The 26,361-nt window shown below is 43.9% G+C and overlaps 1 protein-coding gene across 1 annotated transcript in view; it reads right to left on the bottom strand.

The window, feature by feature from the left end:
- LOC124722225 (vitellogenin-like) overlaps nucleotides 1-26,361 on the bottom strand; it is a gene marked incomplete at its 3' end in the record, with an annotated part of 444,892 nt that overhangs the window by 80,216 nt on the left and 338,315 nt on the right. Inside the window, exon 21 of the mRNA XM_047247418.1 lies at nucleotides 12,091-12,285. Within this exon, the coding sequence (XP_047103374.1) occupies nucleotides 12,091-12,285 (195 nt within the window). The remainder of the gene's footprint in view (nucleotides 1-12,090; nucleotides 12,286-26,361) is intronic.

Raw genomic sequence — 26,361 nt, 5'->3', positions numbered from 1 at the left:
TAATTTTTGTGTTTTTTACTTATTTCCGAAATGTTTGTATAGTTCGATTTAATTACGTTATCAGGATAAAATAAATCATTGAAACACCCAAATAACGTATTAGCCTTACTTCGCGACATGTGCTCTTCAGTTTTGTTTACAACTAAAATACTAACATTTTGCAAGAGGAGAGTCGCTTCACTTTTTAACAAGTCACCAAACCCCTCAATAATCCTACTAACTAGTTCACCAACATGACCAGAAGCAATAACAGTCATCCTATTCTTCAGTTTTGTTATTTTTTAAACCAGTAAATTAGAATAGGGATAATTAGACCCTTCTAATTATAAAACAACGTCTGCAATAAACTTACAATTTTCAAAAACAAATGCTGCTTGGAATTTTATCAGGTACCAAAATCTGACATCTTCCATTTCTGCCAACCAGCTTACCAAGGGAACATATTTTAGTGTCAATTGTTAGAAAAATGAGAGGAGGATATCGAAATCTGTTGTACGTAACACGCGGCTTTAAACCAATTCCCCCATCTGCTCATCACATCTACATCCACATCCATACTCCGCAAGCCACCTGACGGTGTGTGGCGGAGGGTACCTTAGTACCTCTATCGGTTCTCCCTTCTATTCCAGTCTCGTATTGTTCGTGGAAAGAAGGATTGTCGGTATGCTTCTGTGTGGGGTCTAATCTCTCTGATTTTATCCTCATGGTCTCTTCGCGAGATACACGTAGGAGGGAGCAATATACTGCTTGACTCTTCGGTGAAGGTATGTTCTCGAAACTTTAACAAAAGCCCGTACCGAGCTACTGAGCGTCTCTCCTGCAGAGTCTTCCACTGGAGTCTATCATCTCCGTAACGCTTTTGCGATTACTAAATGAGCCTGTAACGAAGCGCGCTGCTCTCCGTTGGATCTTCTCTATCTCTTCTATCAACCCTATCTGGTACAGATCCCACACTGCTGAGCAGTATTCAAGCAGTGGGCTAACAAGCGTACTGTAACCTACTTCCTTTGTTTTCGGATTGCATTTCCTTAGGATTCTTCCAATGAATCTCAGTCTGGCATCTGCTTTACCAACGATCAACTTTATATGATCATACCATTTTAAATCACTCCTAATGCGTACTCCCAGATAATTTATGGAATTAACTGCTTCCAGTTGCTGACCTGCTATATTGTAGCTAAATGATATGGGATCTTTCTTTCTTTGTATTCGCAGCACATTACACTTGTCTATATTGTGATTCAATTGCCATTCCCTGCACCATGCGACAATTCGCTGCAGATTCTCTTGCGTTTCAGTACAATTTTCCATTGTTACGACCTCTCGATATACCACAGCATCATCCGCAAAAAGCCTCAGTGAACTTCCGATGTCACCCACAAGGTCATTTATGTATATTGTGAATAGCAACGGTCCTACGACACTCCCCTGCGGCACACCTGAAATCACTCTTACTTCGGAAGACTTCTCTCCATTGAGAATGACATGCTGCGCACTGTTATCTAGGAACTCTTCAATCCAATCACACAATTGGTCTGATGGTCCATATGCTCTTACTTTGTTCATTAAACGACTGTGGGGAACAGATTCGGGATACGATGAAACTGACGTATCTGGGAAGTTTTCTTCTAGGTAGCGACGGAACAAGTTTCCTTATCATATGAAAACAGTTCTTTGTTTTCGACGCAATGGCATTAAGGTCTTTCAAATGCCTTTGCAAGATATTGCCGAACAATCAGATTTTATGAGCCCAGCAAGTGGTGTGAATTAAATGTTCTCCCATAATTCCCTTCAGTTGTTCACAACATTTTAACATATATGGGGCAGAATCAGTTATTAAATACTTCACGCTCTCACAGTCAATTTCAAAAATATGCAAATCATGCAGGATTGCTTGAACACACGTTCCGCTGTTCGCCCCTCTAAAAATGCATATTCTAACAAAAGTATTTCCTGTTTAGATAGTGGATCTTGAGTTTTGATGAAGACTGCGAACACATAACGAACTGTAGAGTCTGTAGTTTCGTCACGGATTAGAGTCAAGTCTGATTTCCCTTCTAAAGACTGTTTTACACTTGCTACTATTTCGTTTACACAACGTGTTTCCTTAGCTGGTTGGGTGTGGGAAGGTTTCCAGATTCTACAAAATTGAAAAAAGAAAACTATCTGAAATGGTCTTAGAAATCCTAGTTTTACTGTCAGTGAGGTTTTACTGATAGAACATACATGGTACATACACTTGAAGCATTTCCAGACCCGGCTGGTGTGGCCGAGCGGTTCTAGGCGCATCAGTGTGGAACCGCGCGACCGCTACGGTCGCAGGTTCGAATCCTGCCTCGGGCATGGATATGTGTGATGTCATTAGGTTAGTTAGGGTTAAATAGTTTTAAGTTCTGGGGCACTGATGACCTCAGCTGTTAAGTCCCATAGTGCTCAGAGTCATTTGAACCATTTCCAGACAGCAGGGTCGTCTACTTTCTCCAGCGGGATGTTGCCTTTGAGTAGTATCGCAATTGTTTCGTGAATAAATTCTGTCTTTCATCGTCAGATATTTTTGCTTCACTAACGAGAACTGTTGCCAGCCGTTTCACTGTTGAAGTGCTTCATTTATGTTGTAAATGTTCCTTGTTTTTAAAGCAACATTTTGAGAAGGTATATTTTATCTACATTCGATACAGACATCACTAAATTTACTTATTAAAATATTGCTTTTCGAAATGTGTAAACCATCACTCACAAATTTTTAGCTTTGTTGTGCACCGTAATACATATAGAACGACCTACCTTCGTTACTGCTCGCGAATTATAACTTGGCATTTGGTGAGCGGAGTTGCAGGGAGCGGGTAGGCGGTGGTAAGTTCCTATGGGACCAAACTGCTGATATCATCGGTCCCTAGGCTTACACACTACTTAATCTATCTTAAACTAACTTACGCTAAGGACAACACACACACCCATCCCCGAGGGAGGACTCGAACTTCCGACTGGGGGAGCCGAGCGAACCGTGGCAAGGCGCCCAAGACCTTCTCGGTTACGCCGCGCGGCGGAACGGGTAGAGCGGATAGGGTATGCTGCGGAGAACATGGGATACTGGAGGAAATAAACTACTCCTCCTCCATGTACTGTTAGTATGCAGTGCCGCCAACAGAAACTTGTGTTTTGAGCTTCCACGAGCTCCTGAAAATCGGTTTCCTTTTCTGAGTCGAAGGTAACCATACAATGCGGCACCAACCTCATCATCACTCATTTTCGAAAAAAAAAGCCACAATGAAAATAACACGGCAAAACACAAACAGTAACATTACAGCTCAGCAACAAAGTAGGCGACAATGTAGTTAAAAATGGCTAATGGTACTCTGCGCAGCTGGCAACGAACTTCTACAAATCACTACGGCACGAAGTCTCCCAACTATTGCTGAATGCTACCGATCATAACTATTGAATCCGCATGCCAAATTATAGTTACCACACATTACTGACTGCGATCCCTTTCCTTATTTTACCTGCACCAGGAACCCGAAAAACACCAACTCTTTGTGCTGTCAACTGTGCGGCTAGTACACGTCATTATGGATTTGCAAGAATATTAGCACTGTAGCCTAAGGAGACAGGCTGAGGTGGGATTCCCAGCTACCCCGAGAGCAACATACCAAACATTTCGTTTCGCAAGAAACCTGGAGTCAAAGTCAGCAATATTTGTGCCGAATTACTTAGAAAACTACTGGTCCTCTGTAAACAATTTCACTCTTTGGCGTGATGCCCTTAAGACATTTTCCGAAATATTGACGATAACAAGTATTTATGTCCTTTTAAGAAATCTTAGTTCTCTCTTCCCTTTCTCTTCATACATACAAACTTGGAACAAAATTTCAAGCTCCTTATTCTCCACAAATTAAGCTGAAATATCGCATTTATCGCGAAATAAGTAAATTTCGCTTTAAAACGACCTTATCGCTTTAATTCTCAGAAACAAGATCATTATTTTCGTAACCAGAAACATATCGTTCTTAAAGACCTCGCAAAGGGAAAAAAGACAACGTTCTTTTCGCGAAACACTACTGAGAAATTTTAGTAGATGTAGATTTAGAAATGGAAGGAGGATGGCCGCGAGATTAGCCGAGCGGTGCCGGCACGGTATCTCAGCGTGTTCGGTCAGAGGGTTAGCTGCCCTCTGTAATAAAACAACTGAGTTAACGGCTCGACACTGAACTTGAACGGGTGTCCTGGGACATCCGCACCAACCAAATTCAACGAACAAAATGAGAACAATGAAAAAAAGCGGTCTAAGGCGCTGAAGTCATCGACTGTGCGGCTGGTCCCCGACGGAGGTTCGAGTCCTCCCTCGGGCATGGCTGTGTGTGTTTGTCCTTAGGATAATTTAGGTTAAGTAGTGTGTAAGCTTAGGGACTGATGATATTAGCAGTTAAGTCCCATAAGATTTCACACACATTTGAACATTTTTTTGAAAGAAGATGAGTCACAAACAAGACAAAACTGGCTTTCATTTCTGTCACCAGGAAGCTTCTAGTGTTCGAGGTGTTCTTTCTTTGAAATACATAAGCCTTTGTTTATAACACTTACCAATGAATTCCACAGCGTATCAAGGATCGACATTTGGAATCACTGTCTGCTACCAAGATCCCTTATTGTACAATTATCTCTAAGGGAAACGACATAATGGTTCAACGTCCCGAAAACAACGAGTTCATTATAGAGGGAACGTATGCTCTGAATAGCAATCTATTAAACAGGAGACCCAGCTTCGATTTCTGGCCTTGGGACAAATTTTCACTCGCCGCTTCAGTCTATATACACTCCTGGAAATGGAAAAAAGAACACATTGACACCGGTGTGTCAGACCCACCATACTTGCTCCGGACACTGCGAGAGGGCTGTACAAGCCGGCACAGCGGACACACCAGGAACCGCGGTGTTGGCCGTCGAATGGCGCTAGCTGCGCAGCATTTGTGCACCGCCGCCGTCAGTGTCAGCCAGTTTGCCGTGGCATACGGAGCTCCATCGCAGTCTGTAACACTGGTAGCATGCCGCGACAGCGTGGACGTGAACCGTATGTGCAGTTGACGGACTTTGAGCGAGGGCGTATAGTGGGCATGCGGGACGCCGGGTGGACGTACCGCCGAATTGCTCAACACGTGGGGCGTGAGGTCTCCACAGTACATCGATGTTGTCGCCAGTGGTCGGCGGAAGGTGCACGTGCCCGTCGACCTGGGACCGGACCGCAGCGACGCACGGATGCACGCCAAGACCGTAGGATCCTACGCAGTGCCGTAGGGGACCGCACCGCCACTTCCCAGCAAATTAGGGACACTGTTGCTCCTGGGGTATCGGCGAGGACCATTCGCAACCGTCTCCATGAAGCTGGGCTACGGTCCCGCACACCGTTAGGCCGTCTTCCGCTCACGCCCCAACATCGTGCAGCCCGCCCCCAGTGGTGTCGCGACAGGCGTGAATGGAGGGACGAATGGAGACGTGTCGTCTTCAGCGATGAGAGTCGCTTCTGCCTTGGTGCCAATAATGGTCGTATGCGTGTTTGGGGCCGTGCAGGTGAGCGCCACAATCAGGACTGCATACGACCGAGGCACACAGGGCCAACACCCGGCATCATGGTGTGGGGAGCGATCTCCTACACTGGCCGTACACCACTGGTGATCGTCGAGGGGACACTGAATAGTGCACGGTACATCCAAACCGTCATCGAACCCATCGTTCTACCATTCCTAGACCGGCAAGGGAACTTGCTGTTCCAACAGGACAATGCATGTCCGCATGTATCCCGTGCCACCCAACGTGCTCTAGAAGGTGTAAGTCAACTACCCTGGCCAGCAAGATCTCCGGATCTGTCCCCCATTGAGCATGTTTGGGACTGGATGAAGCGTCGTCTCACGTGGTCTGCACGTCCAGCACGAATGCTGGTCCAACTGAGGCGCCAGGTGGAAATGGCATGGCAAGCCGTTCCACAGGACTACATCCAGCATCTCTACGATCGTCTCCATGGGAGAATAGCAGCCTGCATTGCTGCGAAAGGTGGATATACACTGTACTAGTGCCGACATTGTGCATGCTCTGTTGCCTGTGTGTATGTGCCTGTGGTTCTGTCAGTGTGATCATCTGATGTATCTGACCCCAGGAATGTGTCAATAAAGTTTCCTCTTCCTGGGACAATGAATTCACGGTGTTCTTATTTCAATTTCCAAGAGTGTACATACGAGATCGCTCCAAAAGAAATGCACACTATTTATGGAAAAAATACAGTTTTGATTCTCCATGTATGAAAGTTTTACAGTGTTTGTTTTAAAACTTAGTTCAACCTGTTCCCGTGAGTGGCGCCGTCACAGCATGTTTTCAAGATGGCTACTACACTCGACATTCGTCAGAAGCAACGTGCTGTCATAGAATTCCTGTGCTGTGAAAACGAGACAGTGGGAAACATCCACAAGAGGTTGAAAAAGGTGTACGGAGATGCTGCTGTCGATCGCAGTACAGTTAGTCGGTGGGCAAGCAGGTTACGCGATGAAATCGGGCACGGCAATATTGAGGCTTGTCCTCGCAGCAGCAGGCCTCTTACTGCACGCACTCCAGACAATGTGCAGAGAGTTAACGAACTGGTGACTGCTGACAGACGCATCACAGTGAACGAATTGTCGCTACGTTGGGATAGTGATGGAAGTGTTTGCAGGGTAATGAAAGTGTTGACATTAAAAAAGGTTTGTGCCAGGTGGGATCCCAGGATGTAGACAGTGGCTCAGAAAGATACAAGAAAAACGGTATGCAGCGAACTTCTGGAACAGTATGAGAATGGTGGAGATGAATTTCTTGGAATAATTGTGACAGGTGATGACACATGGGTCCATCATTTTTCACCAGAGACGAAGAGGCAATCAATGGAGTGGCATCATGCAAATTCACACAAGAAAAAAAAATTCAAAACCACACCTTCTGCTGGAAAAGTTATGGCTACGGTGTTTTTCGATTCTGAAGAACTCTTGCTTGTGGACATCATGGAACCACCATAAATTCTGATGCATATGTGACGACTATGAAGAAACTTCAAGCTCGACTGAGTCGTGTTCGACCACATCGGCAAAAGCAGGATGTTTTGCTGTTGCACGACAATGCACGACCACATGTCAGGCAAAAAACCATGGAAGCGATCACAAAACTAGGATGGACAACACTGAAACACCCTACTTACAGTCCTGACCTGGCTTCATGTGACTATCATCTCTTTGGGAAACTGAAAGACTCTCTTCGTGGAACAAGGATTGAAGATGATGATTCCCCTGTGCACGCTTCCAAACAGTGGCTCCAACAGGTTGGTCCAGAATTTTACCGTGCGGGTATACAGACGCTGGTTCCAAGATGGCGTAAGGCAGTTGAGAGGGATGGAAATTATGTGGAGAAATGAAAATATTGTTCCTAAAACATGTATCTACATACTGCAAAACTTTCAGACATGTAGAATAAAAGATGGATTTAAAAAAAATAATGTGCATTTCTTTTGGAGTGACCCTCATATAATCATATCTGTATGAGACCATTTATATTATTTTCTAGTTACAATTTTTACTGATATTTCTTAATGGTTTTGTAATTGTATTTCGTAAATGGTAAATGAAATTAAGTAGCCGTGTTCTGGAGCAGAACATTTGTGCAAATAAAACAATTGTAATTAGAACATTGCTGTCAGTGGCGCACTTACACTATTTACTTATTAAATTAATTGTAAACGACGCGTCCGCAGCTCGTGGTCGTGCGGTAGCGTTCTCGCTTCCCGCGCCCGGGTTCCCGGGTTCGATTCCCGGCGGGGTCAGGGATTTTCTCTGCCCCGTGATGACTGGGTTAGTTAGGTTAGTTAGGTTGAAGTAGTTCTAAGTTCTAGGGGACTGATGACCATAGCTGTTAAGTCCCATAGTACTCAGAGCCATTTGAACCATTTTTCTTTTGCAAACGACGCACTGAAGTTCCACCCACTACAAATGTAAATGTCGTACGGCGTCATTGGCTGGGATATGTCGAGGGGTGGTTTCAGCTACCAGCCGGAAAGGATATTCTTCCTCCACACTCGTTGGCCCTTTTCCTTGCGGATTTGTGAGAACTACACTCCTGGAAATTGAAATAAGAACACCGTGAATTCATTGTCCCAGGAAGGGGAAACTTTATTGACACATTCCTGGGGTCAGATACATCACATGATCACACTGACAGAACCACAGGCACATAGACACAGGCAACAGAGCATGCACAATGTCGGCACTAGTACAGTGTATATCCACCTTTCGCAGCAATGCAGGCTGCTATTCTCCCATGGACACGATCGTAGAGATGCTCGATGTAGTCCTGTGGAACGGCTTGCCATGCCATTTCCACCTGGCGCCTCAGTTGGACCAGCGTTCGTGCTGGACGTGCAGACCGCGTGAGACGACGCTTCATCCAGTCCCAAACATGCTCAATGGGGGACAGATCCGGAGATCTTGCTGGCCAGGGTAGTTGACTTACACCTTCTAGAGCACGTTGGGTGGCACGGGATACATGCGAACGTGCATTGTCCTGTTGGAACAGCAAGTTCCCTTGCCGGTCTAGGAATGGTAGAACGATGGGTTCGGTGACGGTTTGGATGTACCGTGCACTATTCAGTGTCCCCTCGACGATCACCAGTGGTGTACGGCCAGTGTAGGAGATCGCTCCCCACACCATGATGCCGGGTGTTGGCCCTGTGTGCCTCGGTCGTATGCAGTCCTGATTGTGGCGCTCACCTGCACGGCACCAAACACGCATACGACCATCATTGGCACCAAGGCAGAAGCGACTCTCATCGCTGTCGCGACACCACTGGAGGCGGGCTGCACGATGTTGGGGCGTGAGCGGAAGACGGCCTAACGGTGTGCGGGACCGTAGCCCAGCTTCATGGAGACGGTTGCGAATGGTCCTCGCCGATACCCCAGGAGCAACAGTGTCCCTAATTTGCTGGGAAGTGGCGGTGCGGTCCCCTACGGCACTGCATAGGATCCTACGGTCTTGGCGTGCATCCGTGCGTCGCTGCGGTCCGATCCCAGGTCGACGGGCACGTGCACCTTCCGCCGACCACTGGCGACAACATCGATGTACTGTGGAGACCTCACGCCCCACGTGTTGAGCAATTCGGCGGTACGTCCACCCGGCCTCCCGCATGCCCACTATACGCCCTCGCTCAAAGTCCGTCAACTGCACATACGGTTCACGTCCACGCTGTCGCGGCATGCTACCAGTGTTAAAGACTGCGATGGAGCTCCGTATGCCACGGCAAACCGGCTGACACTGACGGCGGCGGTGCACAAATGCTGCGCAGCTAGCGCCATTCCACGGCCAACGCCGCGGTTCCTGGTGTGTCCGCTGTGCCGTGCGTGTGATCATTGCTTGTACAGCCCTCTCGCAGTGTCCGGAGCAAGTATGGTGGGTCTGACACACCGGTGTCAATGTGTTCTTTTTTTCCATTTCGAGGAGTGTATGTCGTATGAGTATTAGCAGTGTTCAGGTGAGTGTAATGGATGCGTGTATAATATAGCGTTATGTTTGTGGTATATGGCGATGATGAGAGAAGGGAGATGATAAAACGCGGTGCCGGCACACCGCCTACTCCTCTGGAATAGCACCAACGGGACTACGAGCTTAGCGACCCTATCCTACGGACAGATCGCCATCAATAGCGTCACATGCCCTCTCTTCATGAGACACCTTGAAGAAGCTTCGGATTTAATCGAGGACATTGTCCCAAGGACTGCTGATCAGTAACTTTACACCAATACCTCTCCTGCTCTTGTCTGCTAAACACTGCGAATGAAAATTTCATCGACAGCTTGGATTCCAACTGGCTTGCCTCCGCGTCGAGATCCACCTCGGTTCCGGGGACGGTTAGTTCTAAAGCCATATATTTACTAAGAGTAATTAACGTTAACACTTTCAGAAATGACTTTTTCTTGAGGAAAGAAAATTCTTGTCTGTGCTCTAATCTTTTTAGGTGAGTTTTTAAATAATTTTAGAAGCAAGATTTATACAAATATAAGCACGCATTTTTAAAATAAACTTCTTACACAACGCTTCATTTTATAGACAAAAATAATTAATATTGAAATAGTCAGTGTTGTTATAAATAGACCGATCATTCAATAATTACCATGCAAAAGACCAGTAAGAACATTAAGTTACTCAATGGAATGTACTTAACCAACTACTTCCCTGTATTCTGGCAGTTACGAGCTGCTACACATTGCTACATTCACGTGTTGGTATTTTTACAGTGATGCCCGACACGTGGAGTCACTTGTGCATGATGAAAAGATTGAACATTCACAAATATGTAGATGAGGTTTCCTTTGATGAAAGATATATCTGTTGCCACTAAGACACAGAAATAACACACGTCTGCTACATAAAAATTGTTTCAAATTTATTAAGTGATTTTTATAGTGTTTTGAACGCTGATTTCGGGAAAAACACTGAAAAAATTCCATCACGTACAGTTATTTCACAAACTGCTTGTCTAGTTTTAGCTTCTTTCGATATTTCAGCACTCTAGTGAGTTTGAATTTTGGTTTTGTAGGATCTCCATAAACTGTTATTTAGCCGTTTTTATACTAGATATGCGTAAGATAAAGAGTAATTAGGAGAAACCAGCAGTATTTTCATGTCAATGCCTGTCTGTGGGGCTGCCCCTTCCCCCGCCATCACCAAGCACTGAGCTTCTGCTATTGTCCTTCAGTTCAGTACCTCTTCACTCTGTGTTGTTCACGTGTTGTTGTTACTAGCGCTTTAAAGTAATGACTGTTTTCTTGTGTTGTGGAGTTGTTTTATGGACAATGGGCAATGGTTACCAGAGGATGTATAAACCTTGAGCTGGTTTTAAGGAAACTCTGCTGTTCAGACCACAAATGGACACTATGTGGTGATTTAAAAGTGATTTCAATGCTGCTTGGTCAACAAAGTAGCTATACAAAGTTCCCTTTTTTCTTTGTGAATGGGACAGTAGGGACAGAAAGCAACACTACATAAAAAAGGCTTGGCTCTTGAGAAAAACCTTACAGGTAGGGGTTAAAAATATTGAGAGGAAAAGCTTTGTGGATCCCAAGAAGGTGTTACTTCCACCATTTCACATTAAGTTGGGGCTGATGAAACAATTTGTTATGGCATTGCCAAAAGAAGGGGAGTGTTTCAGATATCTTTGTGGACAGTTTCCTGGTTTATCCGAGGCAAAGCTAAAGGAAGGAATCTTTGTCGGACAAGACATTAGAAAACTAACGACAGATCCCAACCTTGTGGACAAGATGGAAACAAAAGAAAAGGCAGCATGGACATCTTTTAAATTAGTTTTTACCGGTTTCCTAGAAAACAAAAGAGATCCAAAGTGCAAGACAATCGTCGCAGACATGCTCGACAACTTTAAGAAACTGGGCTGTAACATGAACATTAAAGTTCATTTTCCCCACTCACATCTTGACTACTTCCCTGCAAACCTTGGTGATGTAAGTAAAGACCAGGGCGTAAGATTGAACCAAGACATCAAAGAAATGGAAAGAAGATATCAAGGAAGATGGAACGGCAACATGATAGCGGACTACTGCTGAATGATAAAAAGGGATGGTTCTCAACGAGTCCACAGCCGGAAAAGCAATAAAAGAAGCTTCGACAGAAAGCGAAAGTGCTATTATAAGGAGTTATGAGCTTAAAGAGTAATGGAAATGTAGTTTAGAACATGATTTATAAATAAAATAAAATTTTATAACGTTGGAAAAAAATGTGATAAATTGCTTAAATTTTGTTATTATACCCAAAAATACTCCCTTTTTGTGAGAAAACCTGACGTGATAGAAATAAATGGATTGCATTTTTGAAATCAGCATTGAAAAGTACGGAAAAGTCAGTTATCAAATTTCAAACTTTCAAAAAATATTTTTTTGCAGACCTGTGTAATTAATGCACACAATTGTAGCCAGTGGGTCTGAAAGGGTTAATTAGACTTAAACGTTGGGTTTTATCAAATGCAATCACTACAGTGTTAATTTATTGTTAGCTGTGAAAAAGTGGCGAGGTACTTACCGGCTCGTTGAAGTTGAACGAGAAGTCGTACTTGTTGGCGAGGGCGGCGGAGTGAGCGACGCGGACGCAGGCTGCTGTGGCGCCGGCGCTGGCGGGTGCGTGGGCGGCGGGGGTGGCGGGAGCGGCGGAGGGGCACTCCCCCTCGAGCGCCTCCAGCAGCTGCTGTCTGCGCGGCCCGCCGCGGCTCGCGCTGCCCTGTGAGCACACAGTCGGCATCATCGCTCTGCTCTCACACCCACCACTGGAGACCAGTCCTAGTGTTCCGGCTGGCCGAAGCTTCGTACGTGCATGAAATGTATTCGCAGCTGCGTACACGGACCTGTTTTCCCGCTTTACGCGAGCGGTCTCCATCACCACGTTGGCTATTCGTGCACGACTCACAACCTTCCAATGTCGTCTTTCCACGAGTGACAACCTGGACTCGTTCCCATAAAGGGGCTGAACATTTTAATTGAAAGTCGCTACCTGGTATCGGCGGATAAATACGATACTGCAGTGCCTGTGTTATTAACAACTTCTATGCAGTGGTCCTTCGGACCTGCTTATACAGCGTGTACGTTAAGTCCGGCAACACTTTCAATTATTTATTGCACAAGAGCTAAACATTGTACAGATGTCATACATACTGCATTTACAAGAAAAATTCTGAAATGTTTTTTTTTTTTTTTTTTTTTTAACAAACATTCTATCTGCGAACTATGAGTGACCCTGCAGGACGTCAATATGGTAATCGAATTCTTGCAATACACATCCCAGCATGCCATCGTCAATTGTGGCAGTCGCTTCCCGTATTCTCTCCCTGAGCTCTGCTTCATCACGTGGAAGAGGCGGTACATACACCAGATCTTTAATGTGTCCCCACGGAAAAAATTCTGACGGAGTGAGATCTGGTGATCGGGGAGGGCATTTCTTGAAACAGCTGTCCCGTTCTATAGCACGGTCGATCCATCGATGCGGCAACTCCCACGAACTTCACGATGAACATGGGGTGGAGCCCCATCCTGCTGAAAGATGAACGGACCAAGTAGGAATATCCAGTGACAGTGTTCTCGGCGAAGAAGAATGGCCCGTACAGTTTTCGGCGTGACAAGGCACAAAAAACATTTACTTTTGGGGAATCACGCTCAAATTCAGTGCATTCATGTGGGTGCTTTGCACCCCAGATCCGACAATTGTGCCTCTTCACTTTCCCATCATGTGAAATGTGGCTTCGTCGCTAAAAATTAAGCGATCAACAATGCCATCTCCATCCTCATTCAATTGTTGCAACTGCCAACAGAACTCAAAACGGTTGTCTTTGTCGTCTGCACTAGCTCCAGTTTGAATGGTTTTATAGACAGCTTCTGTCGAAGAACTTTCGACACTGTCATTCGAGCCATTTAGAGTTCACGGGATCAACGACGCACCGATTTCTCTGGACTCTTTATGAATGTCTCTCGTACGCGCTCCACATCCACTTCAATCACACTGGAATGTCCGCTTCTCTTTGCCGGGTACAAGCAACCCGTCGTAACGAATTTGTTGTGCCAGTGGTAAATGGCCTTCATTTTCGGTGGCTTCTTACCGTACTTGGTTCTAAACATCCGTTGAACAGCTGTAGCACACTTGTTTTTGTCGAACTCCAACACACAGAAAGCTCGCTCCGCACCTGAACTCACCATGTTTGCGACTAGCGCTGACTATCGGCAAATTACCAAACTACGCTGTGGTTGTATATATGAAAAAAAAACAAAAACTTTCAGGGTTTCTCTTCAAAATGACATACGTACGATATCTGTACAGTGTTTGGTTCTTGTGCAATAAATAATTGAAAGTGTTCCCGGACTTTATGTACACCCTGAATGTCCGAAGCAATATTGTATAGTACTTCTTAACAACAGAGGCACAGTGTATCGTATTTATTCGGCATGTACTGATGTGACGGTTTCGGCACCCTTTACTGTGACATGTGTTTTGATTTTATCCATACTGGATGAGAGGTCGTGGTTGTCAATGTCAAAGTTAAAAAATATATCGGCTCAACCACTTGTTTATAGTGTAAAACACTAAGATTGACGCGTTTCGGAAGTCAAGCTTCCATCATCAGAATAATAAAAAGTAAAAGAACCTGTTAAAACTCGCTAAAATGGAACATGCACCAGGCACAATAAAATTAAAACATCGTGGCTACTTCCCTTGTTGCAGCCGTGTCTTCCAAGGTGCATCTCCACATAGTCGTCAAAATATAAACAACTCTAAAATGGTGTCGCCTATGGTGTTCAACATCTAACCACATGGCTCTCTCCTCTATCGTCGTAAACCGTCCGTGCGTCTTCGTTGATACCACACACCACGTAGCCAAACACGACACTGAAACGCGAGTGACCTCACGCGCAAGTAAACAAGGAAGTCACAGACAGAGATGTCTATACAAACAGATAACGTATACATGTTCCAAGGACCTCATGAAATGATGGTATCCTGCCAATTGCTAAAAATGTAGTTACTAAAAGAAACCAGTGAAATGTTTGAAAAAGTTATTTGTATCACCAGTTAGCTGTTCATTCAGTGTGTTCTGATTATCCACGCTATGTATCATAATTTCCAGCTGTTCTAGTAGATCCAGCTTTTTGCCTTTGTCCTGTCTATGTAAAATAACGAGATCCTGATCTACTCCCAACATGGGGTGTCCCGTTTCCCAAATATGCGTGGCTACAGCTGACTTTTCGAAATTATTAAGCCGTAAAGCATCGCTATGTTCTTTGTCACGTACTTTAAAGGGCCTACCAGTTTGGCCTACATAGCTCGCCTTGCACGTGTTACACTGAATTTTATAGACCCCAGCTCTCTCATATTTATCGCTTTCCTGCTGTAAATTATTTCTTAGTTTAAACCGCAGCGTATTATTGGTCCGAAAAGCGGTATCAACTTTAAAAGGTTCGAAAATGTTCGCCACTTTTTGCGAAATATCACCGAAGTACGGTATTGAGACACTCGTAATATTATTTGCGGTATTCCTCCTTGCATTCGCGCGCTGTTTCTGTCGTATTAATTTATTGACAACGTTTTGGTGATATCCGTTAGCTCTGGCTAGTTGTTTTACGATGTTCAGCTCAGTCATTCTGTCTTCTTCATTCATAGGGACTCTAAAGGCTCTATCTATCAAAGATCTAAAAGCAGAAAATTTCTGGCTATTAGGATGGCAGGACTTATTTTGTATCAACACATCAGTTGTGGTTGGTTTCCTAAATATTTTAAAAACCCCAGGGTTGTTAACGAAACTGATATCGTTTTCAACGATGACGAGCTAAATTTACTTAGTAAGGGGCTAAAATTTTATGTACAACCGGCTTTAAATAAAAAAGTAATAAAAGATTTGGTTGTGGCAACAAAAATCGCAGCAGATGTTGCTAAACTAAATACAAATACACTGGCATCAATGAACATAATTAACGGTTTCTATAGCCTCTACAGGGTGTTTCCGTAAGAGCGTCCAAAAATTTAACAGGACATAGAGGATGCTCCACTGAACAATTTGAAATAGGAAACCTGGGGTCGGAGAAGCCAGCTTAAGGAGATAATAGGAATAAAATCACAGTACTGTGTGTTTTTTATTTACATTGGTTAACTGCAAACACTTAACTGTAATCACTTTTTTAACAGAACGCGTCACCCTTCTTTGGAAATCTCTGTCTCCTCTACCAGTACAACCTCGCTAGTGTCTGAGACTGGTGAGCAATACTGTAGACTACATCCACCAAGTGCTTTTAAAACTTATTATTTTATGGATGGATCTCAGATCATTAGGATTCTTCCCACGAGTCTCAGAATAGCATCTCCTGTGACTAGGTTTATGTGGGTTTCCAGTTTAGGTCAATAAGAGCGGCTGTTACTATTTCATAGAAATTATCGTCAAAAGTTGCAATACTGCTAGATACTTATGAGGCGCAATATGTATTTTTTTTTTAAGTCAACTACATATCCCTGCCACTGGCGTCACTACAATGCAGGTCTTCTTGCTTTTCGGTAGAGCATTCTGCGAACATTCTCCTGAACTTACTTCGTTATCCACCAGGCCATTAATATATAGTGAACAGAAATGGCCCTGTAACACTCCCTTAAGAAACTCCCAGAAATAATCTCACATGCTATATTGTTAAGAATGATGGGTTGCCTTCTGTTGGCCAGAAAGCCCTGAATCAACAGTTCCAATTTCCTGCAAGCACTTATTATAATCATTTAGCGTCAATCAGCAACTGAATCGAATGCTTTCTCGAAGTCGAGGAATGTGGCATTAACCTCTGGACCTCATGAACGCACAGACCGAGCTGACTTCCACAAGACTGGTGTTTGTTGATGATTGTTGTTTTCTGCGAAGGAGAATTTCGTTCATTAAAAAGACCACAGAATGCGACCATAAAATGTGTTGTATAGTAAGAATACAACAGGTTGACGTCAGTGATCTAGCCATATACAGTGTGTATCATAATAAATGTCGTAAGCGCATGCAGTTGAAAGTACAGAATACTAGAAGCAAATAAGTCGCAGTAAACATGTGTTCTGAAACGCATACCTTGCTATGGGTATTTCTTCATCTGTACTACTGTGAAACAAATTTTTCTACTGAACAAGGGCTCATAGCTCTAAAGGTATGCGCTTTCAAACTCACGTTTACTGGACATTTTTTCTTGTTTTGGTCCAAACTAACACCATTCAAAATATAGAAAGCAGAGAGCTTCAAGTAGAAGAGATTTGTTTGACAGTATCGAAAATGAAGTAGTGCCATAACTGTTCAAGTGTGCGTTTTAGAGGCGTGTTCACTGAGACTTTTTTCCTTCTAGTATACGGTTACGCCCCAGTACAGGGGGCGGTCAAAACGTTGGCGTTTGAGAGCGTTGCTGCAACGCATATGGAACCCAGCGCCACTCCGATGCGGGTATGTAAGCACTGACTTGAAGGCAAGGAGTTAGTGTGACCTTCGAACGGAAACGTTTTGATCGCCCCTTTATAATTATGTGCATCTGTTCGACGATACTTGTCGGAAACTGGAATGATCTATACCCTTTTATAACCGCTGCAATGGGCTACTACGGCATCGGAGAGTTTGTGTTTTATGTTATATGGGACTACATTTGTGGAACGGCATTGCACATCTAGTCATACGCAGGAATCACAGCAAGACAATGCAACCAAAAAACACACACGCGCGAGCGAGCCCTTAATACTGCCATTTTTGTGTTCCAGGCTGAAACAGAGGATACGGGTTGCCTGGTGGAGGGCATGGAGACAATTTTCAACTGGGACACTGGACTACATGTCCACCTGGCTGATGATACAGACCCTGTGAGCACTGGGAGGTCCTGGTGGCTCGCTAATAAGGGTAAAGGGTCATCCAGACTTCACTACCTAAAATTATTGGCTCTAAACCGCAGGAATACTCTCCATCAAGTGTACAATGAATGATAACCAAACTGGACAGTGAACTGGTTCTATAATATTCCGCTACCATTTGAATTACACTGAAGGAAATGAAAGCATTACAATAACGCATTGACTGAACGCTACCAAACTTATACTTCAGTATTTGCAGCCCTATCTAATATGTTGATTTAAATATCCACATGCGAAATTATTTGTGCAGAGCAAAGCCATTCCTACAGATGTATGGTGTGACTACATTGTGGTTACTAGGTATGCGCAACTTCACTGGAATTTTGAAGTGGAGATCGCAGCACAGTATGCCCAGAGAAACTGCACGTACAGCTTATCGTCATCTTCAGCGCTTTGAGAAAGGCAAGATCACTGGCACGAGGGACATGGGAGGATTACACTGACGGACTACATAGATTGTTGGATATAATGCACTGTGGAATCCTGACGTGAGCAGCTATTGTATATGACAACAGGATTGACTTGGTGATTTCTGAACGTTGGCTGAATGCTTTTCCAGTGTATGACAAGAACGGTAAACCTTCTTATAGCACACAGCAGTTCGCATTGTAACATATCATTTCCTAACCACCCCTGTGTGCTTGTCCTGTTCGTTATTGTAGTCATCTCGGCTAGTTTGTGGCTGCCGAAGGGGGAGGGGGTGGGGGAGGTGTTCTTTTCAGCCTCAAGATTATGGGCAGCTTTTTCCATAATCCTCCTAAATGAGTGGCGGTCGGAGTCGAGTAGATTGACTTTAAGGGCGAGTAAATTCCCCACGACGTCCGTTATTTTCCGAGAAGCGTTGCAGAAAAAGTTACACTGACAGACTTCATTGATTGTTGGATGTAGTGCAGTTACTGTACACCGAGTGGTGGTGAGATGGGTGGGGGCGTACTTTCCAGAAGAACTACACTTCTAGGAGATCGTAGGATTATTCGAATCCTCCCTCAATTAGACGTATGGCATCATCTGAAATCCAGCAGTGATTACAGGCAGCGATCAACCACGAACTGTTGTAAACAGGTTACTGGAAACTGGGTTGAGACCCGTCGTTTGTCGCTGACACCATTCCACAGACAACAGAAACTTGCACGATGTGGAGCCAGAGTCCACTGGAATATTAATGGCATTCTGTGGTGCTCAGCGATGATTCACACCTCTGTCTGTGGTGATCACATGCATGTCAATGTATCCATAGACGACATTGTGGAAGGTCACAGGACGCAGAGGCTCTTGAGAGCCATACATCTCCAAGTGTGGAATCATGACGTTAGCAGTTATTGGATATGACAACAGGATTGACTTGGTGATTTCAGAACGCTGGCTGCATGCTTGCCAGTGTATGACAAGAACGGTAAAACTTCTTTCAGCACACAGTAGTTCGCATTGTAACATATCATTTCTTAACCACCCATGTGTACTTGTCCTGTTCGTTATTGTAGTTATCTTGGCTAATTTGTGGCTGCCGCGAAGGGGGGCGGGAGGAGGATGAAGGGGTTCTTTCCCTAATCCTCCTAAATGAGTGGCGGTCGGTGTCGAGTAGATTGATTTTAAGGGCGAGTAAATTCCCCACGACGTCCATTATTTTCCGACAACCGTTGCAGAAAAAGTTCTTTATGTCCTTGCATGAGGTAGAACCTTACAGAAGCGCTGTAACCAAGAACAGAAAATGGCTAGTGTAAATGTCTACATACTGCTTCCGATTCTGATTGGATGAAAGGCCTATGCGTTGAATAATTTCGTGGAGCGGTCTGCACTTCGCGAAACCACTTAGTCAATCGATAGTCGTCCTGTGTGTTGGGGTCACGGACTCTCTGAAGTGGAAGTGCTCATTCGAGAGCGGTGCTGATTTCTGTGTTCGGAGACTTAATGATCCACGAAGTATTTCTTCCAGTACGTAAATCTGAGAGGACTGGTAATGCGTCTCTCATGCGTGGGTGTCGAATGCTCATGGTTTTACGGTTTTATGTGGAGCAAAGTTTGACTTTTTAGGGCAGGTGAATTTCTCATTAAGCAGAGTCCTGAAACTAGGTTGTGGAGCTAAGAAGATAGTTGGGTAGTTGGTGTTGTAGTGAAAGAGTCGGACTTGTAGAAGTTTATATGGAAACCAATAAATGATATTCCTTTCGGTGGAAAGTGGCGCATGAGATTTGTGTTACTATTTGCCTATCGATTTTGAGCTGTGCTCCTATTTGGTTGTTGTGGAGAAAATCGGCGGGAGTGATTAGGAGCAAGTTGGAGGCGGTGTATGAAATATTGACGGTGTACACAGTGGTCGGATCTCTGAATTTTTGTGGTAGTAGTTGGAGTGCTACATGATTTTTAAATTATTGACTGTGAAGTTGTGGGACGCTTAAACCTGTCTCGCAGGTCAAAGCGAGATTGGCGACTATTACTTACAAGGGGAGGCCGCCAATTGTGAAATTCAGATTCGATTCATACTGCGCATAATAAAAGCTCATGGCCAGAGGTGTAATGTGGCAAAGCACCAAGGTGCACTTCTCAGCCGTTGTCGAGAAAATCGACAGTTAAAAGAAACCGTTGCGGTGAAATACTCTCTACGATTAATAATTTTCTACAGCGTCGTGGCGCAGCGGTAAGCGCTCGGGTTCGTAATCGGAAGGTCGCCGGATCGAATCTCGCGCCATGCAACTTTTTTTTTATTATTAGTTTTTTGTGATTCAAATATATAATACATATATATATATATATATATATATATATATACTATTAATGAATTGCTTATGCATGTTGGTGAAGGCGGATCGCTCTCCAATTGTACCGCCTCCATTTTTCCCTTTTTTTTTAACAGGGTGTACCAAAGCTCTCCCGTCCGCACTGATTTTCGACGATGTTATAAGTTGCGCTAGGGACCGCATCTACCTTCTTTCGAAGTTAGCACGCAACTACGCTGTTATGCGGCGGCTCGTTTTGGCCCATTCAACATCTGTCCTTCAAGTGTAACGAGCGAGTAACGGAGTTTATATTTCATACCTGTCACAGCAAATTTGTGTTCGTGGTGTCTCTATTCTAATTCGAACGTTTGACTTACGCTATACGTATTCGTTTCGGAATATCGTTTCTACGTCTTCCGTTAACTATACGTGGATAACATTATGAAGATAATTAATAACATTTGTGAAATACAACTTTGTTTGCGGAAAACATAATGATGTTCGAAGTCGCCAGTTTTTCCACGACAAACGAACTTTCAACAACTTATTATATGCATAATTGTTGCAACTGATTGCCGGGAATTATTTATATATATATAATTTGAATTACAAAAAACTAATAATAAAAAAAAGAAACGGTTGCATGGCGCGAGATTCGATCCGGCGACCTTCGGATTACGAACCCGAGCGCTTACCGCTGCGCCACGACGCTGTAGAAAATTATTAATCGTAGAGAGTATTTCACCGCAACGGTTTCTTTTAACTGTCGATTTTCTCGACAACGGCTGAGAAGTGCATCTTGGTGCTTTGCCACATTACACCTCTGTCCATGAGCTTTTATTATGCGCAGTATGAATCGAATCTGAATTTCACAATTGGCGGCCTCCCCTTGTTAGAGGGATTGGATAGTGCAACAGAGCAGAGAATTAATTCGTCCCCGTCAATGAAAGTTACCGATTAAATCTATTGAACAGAACGGCGAGTATTTTTCCTCGCGTGCCGCATGTTGCCAAGTGTGGCTTGAATGCTAGCCGTCACCGCGAGTGTGGTTTCGCGCACGACGCCACGGAATCTCCGACATACAAACAAAAGTAATGTTTCAGGACCACATGTATGGATCCTTGACGGGACTCATTCGTTCCCTGACTTCTCACCCGTAGAGCACGTCTGGGATGCGATGGGAATACGTATACATTGTATACCAGCCTCCAGCCAGTTATCTTCCTGAACTGACAGCATATCTACATCTACATGTTCTGCAAACCGCTGTGAAGTGCTTGGCAAAGGAATACCTGCCACTGTAGGAGGTACCAGGGATTTTTCCGGTTCCACTCATGCACGTAACGCAGGAAGGAAGACGGTTGAAATGCCTCTGTGCATGTTGCAATTAATCTAATATTGCCCTCACGATCCCGCGGGAGCAGTATGTAGGGGGCTGTATTATATTCCTATAGTCGTCAGTTGATCCCTGTTTTAGGCACGGAAAGAGATATTCGGAGATTATTTGCTTCCCTGTCATGACGAATACAACAGTCTATTTGGGCCTATTGGGGTCACACCACATACTGAAGTTGATGACTATAATTTCCGAATGAACTGAAAATTTTATCATTTAATGCTCTTGATCATCTTGAGCACCACAGTTGACAATTTTAATGATTAATAAAAACCATCTTAGGTGTATTATTATACGTTTATTGTATTACGACTGGTTTCGTTCGCTGAACATTTTAAGCTTGCCGTGTTGTCCTAAAATCATGACTTTAGCACAATTCAGCAATCTGTAGATCTTCAACGAACGAAACCGGTCTTAACACAATAAATGTGTAATAATACAGCCGAGAGGTTTTTATTAATCATTTAATACTCCTTACGTGATGAACAGCTCCACAAAGTTTGACAAATATCGGGCTTTTCATTCATGGTGTAATACTATCATTTCCGTCAGTGTATTTCTGGATACAGACTTGCGACTGTCGCTACTTTAAGTGCACTCGGAAAGTACGCATGTTAGAAAGTTACTGCGAAAAGAAAGGCAGCTACATCACCGATTTAAACAGAGCTGAAGCCTTGTTGAAAATAAAACAAAGTGAACGATAGAACTGTTTCTGAGAGAAATCAAGAACAGAAACCAAGTAAGCCGGCCAGAGTGGCCGAGCGGTTCTAGGCGCTACAGTCTGGAACCGCGCGACCGCTACGGTCGCAGGTTCGAATCCTGCCTCGGGCATGGATGTGAGTGATGTCTTTAGGTTAGTTAGCTTTAAGTATTTCTAAGTTCTAGGGGACTGATGACCTGAGAAGTTGAGTCCCATAGTGCTCAGAGCCATTTGAACCATTTTTAGAAACCAAGTAAAGCTAAGTAAAGATTACTCTCTTGCGTGAGAAATGTGCGTCGCTGAAATGGACTAGCAGTTGTATAAGGACACAGCACATCACAGCCTCTATAGGGAAAGAGATACTACATTAAAAATAAAATAAAAAAAGGAACTTTAATGTAAGACTGCAGTAGAGTACAATACATTTTAAAATTAAAGTAACACAGTCGTCATCTAAAATATTGGTCTTTAAATCGCAATTGTATTTGCGCGATCTAAATAAGAATTATGGTGCACTTTCATTCTAATGACCTCTATGTTAGACTGCTCAGTTGGTAGATAGGAAGAGTTTAATTACATGACACTTTTAGCAAGTTCTTGAAATTTTACGACTGTTCAGCTAACCAGCTTTAGACTGGAAGATTCACGTGACTGTAAAAAGCATCAGGGTCGTTCGTGTGATGCCGTACTAAGTTTCTTATCAGAAAATTACATTCCGTAGTGAGCTACAGAGCCGACGCGTGAGGGTAGCGTCTTAGGTCTCCTGATACCAAGCGGATGCGAACTTTTTTTATCCATTTTAGGCTACATAAGCAGAAGGCTGTTACAGTTTCACTAACTACAGGTCTCGAAATAAATGAAAAGAACAGTATGAAATTTCTCCTGCTCAGCAATTACGGCGAAGAACATACTGCAGATTACCGTTGTAGCAAACATTAAACATTCGTCTCAGACTGAAAATACGGAGACTCAGTGGCGAAAGTTGAAGAGTATAACACAACAAGCAATAGACAGGTATGTGGCTACCAAGGTTGAGATGGATGGGAAACACCTGACTTTGTTCAGTAGTTATGTTAGAAAGTTACTGCGAAAATAAAGGCAGCTACATCACCGATTTAAACAGAGCTGAAGCCTTGTTGAATAGAAAAAAAACTGAACGAAGTCAAAATAAATGTCATGAGAGCAATGTCAGAAGTGTTCAGTGAATTTTAAAGCAATACCTTATTCATTAAACTGAAGAAGGAAGAGTAAGAACTTTCGGTCTCAAGTATAGGCAGTCAACGAATTGCAGAAACATCCAGTCGGTCATTAATGATACTGACATACGGACGACGCCAGAGAAAAGCACAAAATTCCGAATCCTGTTTACTGAATGCTTTCACGGATGAAGATCGTACTACATTTCCCTTTTTTTATAGTCGCAGGAACTCTGAAATGACAGATGTTGGGAGGACGGAAGGTAGAATTAAGACGAAAGCAAGTTTCTCAACAGAGGGAAGGCCATGACGACATACGACAGTCATCTTTATGCAGACACTACAAGAGATTCTCAGTGCAGCCATTCTTACACATCCTTCAGTGCTCCTTCTCAAACGATCACGAACTCGTTCGACAGCATCTGGCTGCCCTCGGATCTCGAATTTGTTCACTTTTATGAGACAGATGCTCCTCCATAGTATACACGTTGTTGATGGGTGTCTAATACACCAATGTCTTCCAATGTTTCCGCAGTAGAATGTCAGGGCGAAAAGGGCATTCCTGGCTAAGAGAAGTATCAAATACAGATCTAAATTTAAGGAAGAGATTTCTGAGAATGTTCCTTTGGAGTGCAGCGCTGTATGTCAGTGAAACATGGACAGTGGGAAAACCGGAATAGAAGAAAATCGAAGCATTTGCGATGTGGTGCTACAAGAATAATCCTGAAAATTCGGTGGACTGATTAGGTAAGAAATGAGGAAGTTCTCCGCAGAAACGGCAAGGAAAGGAATGTATGGGAAACACTGACAAGAAGCACGGACATGATGATAGGGCATATGATGAGACATCAGGGAATAAAAGTTGCAGAGGAAAACAGCAGATGGAATATATCCAGCAAATAACTGAGGACGTAGGTTGCAAGTAATATTTTGATATGAAAAGATTGGGACAGGAGAGGAATTCATGGAGAGCCGCATTAAACCAGTCAGAAGACGAAAACAAGAAAAAGCAAAGGCAGGTAAAAGATGAAAAAAATGGTTCAAATGGCTCTGAGCACTATGGGACTTAACTTCTGAGGTCATCAGTCCCCTAGAACTTAGAACTAGTTAAACCTAACCAACCTAAGGACGTCACACACATCCATGCCCGAGGCAGGATTCGAACCTGCGACCGTCGCGGTCGCGCGGTTCCAGACTGTAGCACCTAGAAGCGCTCGGCCACTCCGGCCGGCGTAAAAGATGACCAAAGAACAATACCATGTATGTCATTTCCCGCGTGGGGTAATACGATTCCATTTGACTTCTTATATTGCCCACACCCCATGGATTCACTGATCTTGTTTTAACGCCAGCGCAAACCTAAAACGATATTCACAGAACAGCTGATGCAGGGAAATGTTGCAAGTTTTATTTCTTAATCTCAACAATTTTTTGGATCCAGACATATGTCGGAGGACTTCTTTCTAATTTTAACCAGTACTACAGGGTGTCCGAAAAGACTTTCCCTGATTACATAAATTGATAACTCAGGCTAGAAGTAAGATACAAATATGAAACTTGTGTCGAATTGTTTTCAACTATCAACGTTTTTTCCTGTTTTAGGTTCGCAGTACGTAAGTAGTGGATGAGATGCAGTGCCCAAGAAGCCATGTTAACCAATAAGGAGAAGGCACAGTGTGTCCTGTGGTACCATGAAATTCGATCACCAACCACAGTGCAGAGACACTTCCAGACAACATTTGGAAGGAATCCACCTGATGTCAAGAGCATTAAAGCCTGGTATGAGAAGATCAAGAACACAGGATCGGTTGCTGACCTTCCGAGGTCTGGTCGACCAAGAACCTCAGCAGAAAGGGTGGAAGCTGTAAGGCAGTCTTTTCTGCGAATTCCGAAGAAATCGGTGCGCAGGGCCTCACGTGAATTACAGATGCCAAAAAGCTCTCTCCATGACATTTTACACAAACGTTTATTGTTTCGTGCATACAAAGGGCAAATCGTTCAGGCCTTGTTGCCCAATGGCAGTACACGCCGATATGACTTTGCGGCCGAAATGCTATCACGTATTGAAGAGGATGATAGTTATCTCAGACGAATTGCCTTTTCCGACGAAGCGACCTTTTTTGTCAGTGGAGTAGTGAATCGCCATAATGTGCGCATTTGGGGTTCACAACCCCTGGCGAGGTCATGGAGTGCACCAGAGGCAGTCCAAAGGTGAATGTTTGGTGCACGCTATTGCACGATCGAATTATCGGGCCATTCTTCTTCGCTGAGGCTACCTTCACATCTGCAGTGTATCTGGACATGTTGCAATTGTATTCTATTCCTCAGCTGCTTCAGTATCACCCCGCCTCATTGGGGTTTGGACGTCCGTGCCTATCTCGATATGACCTTTCCTGGGCGATGGATTGGTCGTGATGGGCCAACGGTTTGGTCTCCTCGCTCTCCTGACATAACCCCATTAGACTTCTTTTTATGGGATTATGTCAAGGACGAGGTCTACCGAACACGTGTACCAGATCTTGAAACCATGCGGCAATGGATAACCACAGTCGTTGAATCGATCCCTCCAGTGATTTTGCCTGATGTGTGGACGGAAATTGAATATCGCCTAGATGTGCTGCGTGCTACCAAGGGTGCTCATGTGGAAGTTTACTGATGTGTGAATAAAACTTTGATAGTTCGTAAACAATTACACACCAGTTTCATATTTGTATCTTACTTCTAGCCTGAGTTATCAATTTATGTAATCAGGGAAAGACTTTTCGGACGCCCTGTATATCCTACTTTTTTTAGCATGACGTCTATACGTGAGCCTTTGAATAACGTCGGGAACTCTACTAATCTTTTCGCGGATGATGCTGATCCACATAGGGAATTTCTAATGCCAGAACACTG

The sequence above is a fragment of the Schistocerca piceifrons genome, chromosome X (assembly GCF_021461385.2).
Source record: "Schistocerca piceifrons isolate TAMUIC-IGC-003096 chromosome X, iqSchPice1.1, whole genome shotgun sequence".
NCBI classification, from domain to species: domain Eukaryota; kingdom Metazoa; phylum Arthropoda; class Insecta; order Orthoptera; family Acrididae; genus Schistocerca; species Schistocerca piceifrons.
The sequence above is the reverse complement of the archived record's forward strand: the minus strand, read 5'-3'. Positions and strand labels throughout refer to the sequence as shown.